Raw genomic sequence first — 8743 nt, forward strand, 5'->3', positions numbered from 1 at the left:
CAAACACCACATAAGTTCAGTAAGCTAAAACAATACTGGAAAACGTTCTAAAACACTTCATGTACTATTACACTATAATACTATTCCCTTTTACATAATTTGACACCAAATGACATATTACACCGGCAAAAACAAAAACGGCAAAGCATTATTATCATAGATTATCTTACAAAAACACACAAACCCACTTAACCATTGACCTCAAATAACGCTTGGACAAAACCCAATTAAACTAGACATATTATTATTCAGACAAAAGAGACGAAATAGACCTCAGTCCTCGCCAGTAATTTCGACGACTCTGACCTCGGGCCTTCTAGCTTCCTCCTTAGGAATAGTAACAGTGAGAACCCCATTTTTCATAAAGGCCTTGAGCTGGTCGAGCTTTGCGTTGTCCGGGACCTTGAAACTGGTTATGAAGCTGCCACTATCAGTGCTAATCTGAAGAACCCGTTCGTCTTTAAGCTCTACCAGCACGTCTTCGTTGGAAAAACCAGGAAGAGAAGCCTTGAAGATGTGAGTATCGGACGATTCCCTCCAGTCGACACGGGAATTGACCGAAGCTCCGAAGTTCAATCCCGGGAAAGCGCGGGAAATTGAGGAGGGAAAGTAAGGAAAATCTAAGAATGGGTCCCAGAGATCAAGAGAAAACGGATCAAAAGCGTTGATTCTCCGATCATTGTCGTCAATTGGGACGATCGACATCGTTGGTGTGTCTAAAGAGTTTGAACAGGAAAGGAACAACGGCACAGAAGTGAATGAACTGCGAGGAAGCGAGTGTTTCTGGTATCTTCCAGAAAGTGGCTTGTGGTAGTTATTTATACTTGGGCTTTCATTAGTTTTTTAGTGGGTCGAATTTTTATATTTCATTTTAGTGAATTTATCCCGACCACAATAATAAACGAGGAAATTATATTTTATAAGAGATTTTTTAATATAAAAAATATATAATTTTTAAAAAAAAAAAGTTTATCTATGGTTTTTCTTAAGAATTTTTCATTTTTATAAGTTTATTTTCTTATATTTTTATATAAAAATTGGTTTGTGCTATAGTTTTACTTTTAATCAAGTTTTATTAATCTGGAAAAGTATGTTTGTAATTTGATTATTATTTTTTATATATTATTTTTATATTACTAATTTTATATAAAAAAAATTCTTTGATTGTTTTGCAATTTTTTTTTTGTAATATGAATTGTGTTTAAAATTATTTTTTATTTATTATAAATATTTTTTCCTTTTTTTTTGGTTGTATGTTTCTTTTTTCAAATCCTGGGTAAGATAATCAGTTACTTTATTGATTTTTGACAGTTATGTAAAAAAAAATCTTAGATCTAGGTTAAATAACATGTACTAGGAGGGGTAACTACTTATCTTGAGAAGAGTAACCTTCTGTCATAAGAGGGATAACCAATTACCATAAGAGGGGTGACGGGTTACTCATATTAAATATGAAAAGAAATATCAAATTTGAAGGGAAAAAAAGAAGAACACTTCATTAAAAAATGAAGAAGAAGTAAATATGATTTTGGTAACATATGTAACTTGTTACCATAAGGAACCCAGAAATATAAGAACAGGAAGGTAACCAATTACTACAGATTTGAAGATAGAAAAAAAAAATCAGATCCACCCCATTTCCCTTCTCTCTCATCTTTTTCTTATATTTTTTTTCTATATTTGAATGTTTCCATCAGGATAATTGGTTACCCAATCATGTTTTCATATTTTTATTAGTTTTCTTTCCAAATTTTAGTTTCCTACAAGGGTTACAGTAAAAAGAAAATGCTGAAAAAATTGATTTGAATTTTTTTATATATAGTGGAAAAAAAACTATAAAAAATTATAATAATAAAAGATAATAAATAGTAAAATAATTTGGTAATGTTAAAATATGTGTGAAAAAAAAGGGAGAAAAAAATAAAATGGAATGAGAAAAGAATAAGTACAAAAAATGAAGAAAAAAGAAGGAAAAAAAACTAAAAAATATGAAGGAAAAAAACAAAACAGAAGAAATGATGAAGGAAAAAAAATAGATGAATGAACAAAATGAAAAGAAGAAGAAGAAAACTAATGGGAAAATGGAAAGAAAAAATTGGTAGAAAAAAATGGAAGAAGAAAAAAAGAAAAAAAAATGGAATGAGAAAATAATAACACAAAATTGAAGAAAAAATAGAAGGCAAAAAATAAAAAATAAAAAAGAAAGGAAGGAAGAAAACTGGAAAAAAATTTGAACAAAAAAACAAAACAATACAAATAAAAGAAAAAAAAAAGATAAATGAGAAGAAGAAGAAGAAGAAGAAGAAGAATTGAAAAATGGAAAGAAAGAAAAATGATGAAAGAAAAAATTGGTAGAAAAATAAAAAGAAAAAGGAAACAATGGAAGAAAAAATAAATGAGGAAAAAAAGAAAGAAAAATAATTAAAAAATGAAGGAAAAAATTAAAAATTAAAAAAAATAAAATAAAATTACATTCAAATTCAAAGAAAACATAATTATGATAAAAATATATGGCATTTCCATATTTTAGTTAGCTACTAATTGTGTTTCACGTATTTTAATTTTTTTCTTTAATAAATTTTCTCATACAAATTAAGAAAAATATAATTCTCATATTTTTACACATTAATGGTATAGAAGCAATATTTTTGAAAAATTCTCATATTAAATTTACTAATGAGGTTTTTTCATATATATACACATTTTGCATATGTTTTTTTACATTTTTATGAGTCCTGGTTTTTTTTTTCACAATTACTAACTCAAGTTTTTAAAAATACAATTTTAAAAATTTCATAATTATAAAAATACAGTTTCAACTAGACATCAACCCTACAACAAACACTGTTGGAGAAGCAACGTAAAATCAACTAGACAACAACTCTATAGCAATAAAGTGTTGAAAAAGAAATTACAAATCAACTAGACATCAATTCATTGCATCAATCCAAAATAAACTAAAAGAACAACAAAAAAGCAACATAAAAAACTTATCTCTGCATTTTAAAATGTGTCAAAAATAAATTGAAAATATATCTCAAAACAACTAAACATATACCCAAAATAAATAAAACAACTAAAATGAACATATGTTGAACTATACTTGTATTATGTATTATGAATTAGAAAGTAATATTTGCATAAAATATAATTTAAATTTACTAACTAAAATCAAACTTAACTTGACCAATAGAGTAGTTTTAGCACACAACACTCTTCAAAAAACACATACGCAATACTGTAGACACCACGTGGGGCTTGCTGAGCCACATAAGAATTGAAGCTTTTACTAAAGTGGGAAATGACCAGGCAAAAGACAAAAGTAAAGTAAGACAAAATATGTTGCTTAAAATTGGTATTATTGACTTTATCTCACATATTATATTGTTTCTATATGCTTCTATTATTATAGCTCAACAACCCCAAGAAAAAAAAGCTTTCTTCCTTTCTATTCAATATGCTCTAGTTTCTTCCTTCCATTCCAGCCCTGAAGGTTTGCCCATGATAGTTTCTATCATTCACTCCTCTTATTCCATTGCTTCCAATAGTTTCACATAACTTGTTATTAAGTTTACCTTCAGTTACTGCTGTGCCATATAAATTGGGAGCTGAATGCTTTCGTTGCACATAGAAAACGATCTTGATGCGACTGCTGATGAAAAGTAGTTTGTGGAGCAAGCTGCTTCTTTATGGCTCGAGGCCACCCTAGGGAAGAGGTGGTGGGATGGTCCGGAGGAAACACACTAGATCGGAATAGAGGGCCCGGGGATGTCTATGTATTCTTCGCAACAAGGGAATGACTGGGTCTTCGATCGTCCACTTTGAAGGCAATATCACTCAGCCACCATCTTCTGCCGCAACTCAAGCTATTTCACCATCACCTGTTTCGATTCTCACCATCTTCGGCAGCTCAAGCTAGTTCGCCGCCCCAATTTAGACCACCACCCCCCGGCAACTAAAGCAAGTCTCATCCCCTCTACCACCACGCTTGCACCGCATCTCTTCCAAATCTTGTCTCCTTTGCCGACCGTGTACACCATATAAACGAAAAAAAAGGACTTCGATCGTAAAATTGTTAATTTTTCCGTGTAATCGTATAAATGAAAAATTTTGGCTAATTTAAGTGTATTAGGTAAATTTTCCTTTGCTAATTCAAGACCATTCAGTGGGGATAAAACATTAAAACTTTGTCACTGTTAAGAAATATCAAATTCAAGTATAAAATCGTCACAAGTTAAGTTTCTTTTCATCATTATATTTCAGAACATGTTAATGATACCCATAATATATTTACAATCCCCAACCTGTTCATCCCAAAAGATGGTGTTTTAATATTTAAACTCGCAAGTGCACGAATCGTTTCGGAATATAATGTTCATGTAAGTACGAGATCGAACCCATGGGAGTTGACTAACATCAAAAGAAACTATTTCAAACAAAGTAAGAATATTCTAACCTAGTTCCAAATATTTGATGAGATTTTGTTTTAGAAAAATAAAAGACAAGTAATAAAAAGATTTAAGATTAAATAGAAAAATGGTTTTCAAATGAGATATGTAAAATAAGATTATTAAGATATTAGAATCCACAAAATGCAAGTTCAATAGTATTTATAAGTATATTGATTCTCAAGTTTAGATATAGTTGAAATAAATCACACTATATGTTTTCCAAAATACATTTTCTATTCAAGCACAAGTTACTTTAAAAAAGGTAGGATTTTTCTTCACTTATATAAGATATAATTTCTAAGCATTAGTTGTGTTACAACCTAATGAAACTACAAAAAATCAAAAAGATTATGTTTAGGCAAAATATGATACTTATGCTCTAAGAATTAGATGTGAACAATGTAATGAAAAACATTTAATAAAAGAATATCATATTTTTGCATAATGAAGAACTAAGTGTAATATGCTTTAACAATCAATAATAGATGAAAAATACATATCTTTGATAGAAAAATCCATAAACAATGTTGTACAAATGGGAAATCAACATACAACAAAAAATACTATCTAGTTATATTTTGCTTCATCATCATCTTAATAACATTTGAAAAAGATTAGAAGCTCATAACTAGATTGAAATAAAAATTACAAAATAACATACTTGACATGCTCTTCAAAAGATGAAAATGGTAGAGAGAAAATAGTGAAAAGAAGAGAGAAAAATATGTGTAGAAGATGTTGAAAAGATGAAGAAGAGCTCCCCAAATGGTCTGACAAGACTCTATTTATAGGCAAAATATGGAGATTAAATTAATCAAATTAAAATAAATAAATTAATTAATTTAATTGTGTTGGGAAGTGGTAGGATAAATAGAGTAAGTGTAAGAGTATTGGAAAGATGAAATGTTTGGTTGGGTAAAAGATTAGTGAAAAGCTCGGGTAAAAAAATGAATTATGAATGTTTATTTAAGTAAGAAAAATAGAGAAGAGTGAATTGATATTTGAGTGAAACATATTAGGAATAAAAAAACATGATTTTTGGTATTTTGGTGGCTATTTGGCAACTTGGCTCAGCTGCCAAGGCGTGGTGGGCCTTCGGTTGGTACATGCAGGATGCCAGGCGTGGGCGTTGATGGCTGGGAGACTGGGCTTTGTGGGCTGAAGCTGGCGGCAGGAGATGAATGGCTGCTTTGTTGATGTGCAAATGGGCCTGGAGCAATTGGCTTGAAGGAAGATGCAGGCGTGGTGATGATGCTATATGAAGAGGGTCTCTGCATCTTGCTGCTTCTTGGAGGCGACAGCTGGCAAATTGGCAGGGGGCTGGAGTTGATGCATGGCTGGTCAGGCGTGGGAGTGCTTCAGGAGGCAGGTGGGCCACGACTGGCTGGACAGGAGGCAGGCCCAATGGCTGGTGGGCCACGGCAAAGGCTTGGGCCTGAAGCTTCTGGGCTTGTGGAGAACTTGTTCTCAAAATTGCTATTTTCTTTCTTTCTTTCTTGAAAATTGCCATAGTTCCTTCATTTTTCTTGCTTTTCAAGAGCAAATAAAATACAACAAATTCCATATAAAACAAACATAAATTAAATTTAAATAAATATTTTCAATAATAAAATATACAACCAAAAGTTACATGAAAATATTAATTAAAACTTAATTTACTTAAACATTTAAGCTCAAAATTGCATCTTTTTACTCATAACTTAACAATATTAATTTTAAATAATTAAACTATAATATTTTACAACAATATAACTATAAAAATACACAAAAATCTATCAAATTAAAATAAAACTAACAAATTCAAAATTACTTAAAAACTTAATAAATCAATTAAAAACTCAAGAATTAAGCAACAATTAGCACATAAAAAGTGGTAAAATAACTCTATTTTGTAGAGTTATCACACCCCCAAAGTTAAAGTTTTGATAGTCCTCAAGCAAAAGAAAAATTAAAATACTCACATTGTTTTTTATTTGGTGATATCAAAAATGTCCTCAAAGATTGCACATTGAAAATAATTTTAAAAAATATGAATCAAAATTAACCTTATGTAATTAATTCCATAGTCAATCTTGTTTTGAAAATATATTTTAAATTAGAAGTCAAAAATTATTTATCAAGTTATTATGTGAATTTTGGAAAAATTGTTGTACTAAACTATTTATTTCACATATTATGATGAATGATTTTTTTTCAAAATTTCATTTTTTAAGCAAAATTGACCCAAAAATTAAACACAAAGCTTAAAAAAAATTCATATATTTTTTAAATTAAAATCTAACTCAATCAAGGGTATTATCAAATGAAAATCAGATATCACTAAAAGAGTTTTTTTTTTCTTTTTCTTTTTTTGATAGAAAATAAAGTATAAAAGCACAAGACTATATAAATATAAATTACTAGAAAGATAATATTAAACATATATAAATATATTTTTTTTTATAATTAATATATAAAATAGATACTCTACCATCCAATTTTTTTTGTTTTATTTTTAAAAGAAATTCTACCATTTTCAAACACATAAAAGAAGTAACCATATAAACCCACTACCCCCAAACTTAATTTATGCATTGTCATCAATGTATCAAAATACAAATATAAATTGAAGCGTGAAAGAGTTTAGAGTTTAGAATGGTCGTACCTCATCATGGAGCATTGTCAAGAGTGCAACAAAAAGGAAACAAAAATCAAAACAAGAAGTTAACCTAAAACATAAATAAAACACACAACAAAAGTGAAATATAAAATGAAACATAAAACTATGGGTTACCTCCCACAAAGCGCTTTAGTTTATAGTCTTTAGCTCGACTATGATTTATTTTTTTTCTTTTAACCTATACCCAATCGATGGTGTAGAATTTCATTAGTAGGGTGAGTTATGACTTTGATGCAAATGTCATATATAATAATTAATAACATCATACCTATAAGAAAATTAAAAATATGCAATTTTAATGGAATATCAAGAAAATAAGAAAATTGTATATCTATATTAGGCTCCTTTTCATTTTGAGTAAATGTACAAATTTGTTCAATTATGGGCTCTTGAAATATAATTATATCATTTTCATTTTCCTTATGAGCCTCGAAAATTATCTCATCCAACTCTTTGGTTTTATTAGGAGTTTGGATGCATATTACAAGTTCTTCAACAACTTCATTCTCCTTTTCATTTTCAATTTGACTATTTGGATTAGGAATGGGTTGGTTGGGATAAACTTGTTTTTCCGACTCTATAACAATTGCAAGTTGTCCTACTATTGTCTCAATTTTTTAGATTGACTGAGATTGGGCTAGTAAGATTTGGTAGGTTGATTGCATAAACTGTTGTAGGGTATCCTCTAAAGATGAGCTCATTTCTTGTTCAGTGGGATATGATAGGTTGGATTGGGCATGACTTTGATTATGCATGTTGAATTCATGCCCTATTGGAGACTGGGTATGACTCCATGAAAAATTTGGATTATAGGTGGGGGCAAAATGGATATCAAAGGATTCATGCATATCATACATATTATTAGTTTCTCCATAATTTAAATTTGAATGCTCATAATAGTTGTACTCAGAATTCCAACTATAATTAAAATGATCCATATGGTAAACTAAATGACAAACTTTTTTTTTTTTAAATGACAATTAAGGTAAAAAGAAAAATAAAATAAAATTAAGAGAATAATGTTAAGAGATGTTAAACAATTACATGATAATATGATTAAAAAAAAACAAAGAAAATAAGATAAAATTAAGTAAGTTTATAAAAAAAAAAATTAGGCAAGAGTAGGGAGGCATAACATGCCATCAACCATAACAAAATTAAGGTAAAAATTAGGAGGCACAAGTGCCATCAACTAAATGATCAACAAATAAATAAAAACAAGGAGGCACTAATGCCATCAACCAACACCAATAATAATAATGATAATAATAATAAAACTTAGGAGGCACTAATGTCATCAACTAAGATAATAAACAAAAATAAAAGCTAGGAGGCACTAATGTCATCACTAAAGGAGATAGATTGTTCAAGTATGTAGGAGGCACAAATGCACTCAACTTATAAGTATGTAGGAGGCACTAAATGCCATAAACTACCAAGAAATATATATAATATAATATATAACAATATAAATAAATATATGTATAACTTTTTTTTTTTTTTCTTTTTCGATTTTTACTCTTTTTTTTCGATTTTTTTTATAGATATATATATTTTTTTACTTTTTTTTAAGATGATAGTGCAAATAAAAATAAAATAACTAGTAGAAGAATGTTACTTACCTTGTAGAAAG

At 29.1% G+C, this 8743-nt stretch overlaps 1 protein-coding gene across 1 annotated transcript; it reads right to left on the minus strand.

Moving 5' to 3' along the window:
* Nucleotides 1-45: 45 nt before the first annotated feature.
* LOC133791170 (18.2 kDa class I heat shock protein-like) lies at nt 46-807 on the minus strand. The gene has a single exon (XM_062229092.1). It carries the CDS (start codon nt 703-705, stop codon nt 274-276), a length of 432 nt encoding a protein of 143 aa, XP_062085076.1. The 5' UTR covers nt 706-807; the 3' UTR covers nt 46-273.
* Nucleotides 808-8743: the final 7936 nt, after the last annotated feature.

This window comes from Humulus lupulus, chromosome 7 (assembly GCF_963169125.1).
Source record: "Humulus lupulus chromosome 7, drHumLupu1.1, whole genome shotgun sequence".
NCBI lineage: Eukaryota > Viridiplantae > Streptophyta > Magnoliopsida > Rosales > Cannabaceae > Humulus > Humulus lupulus.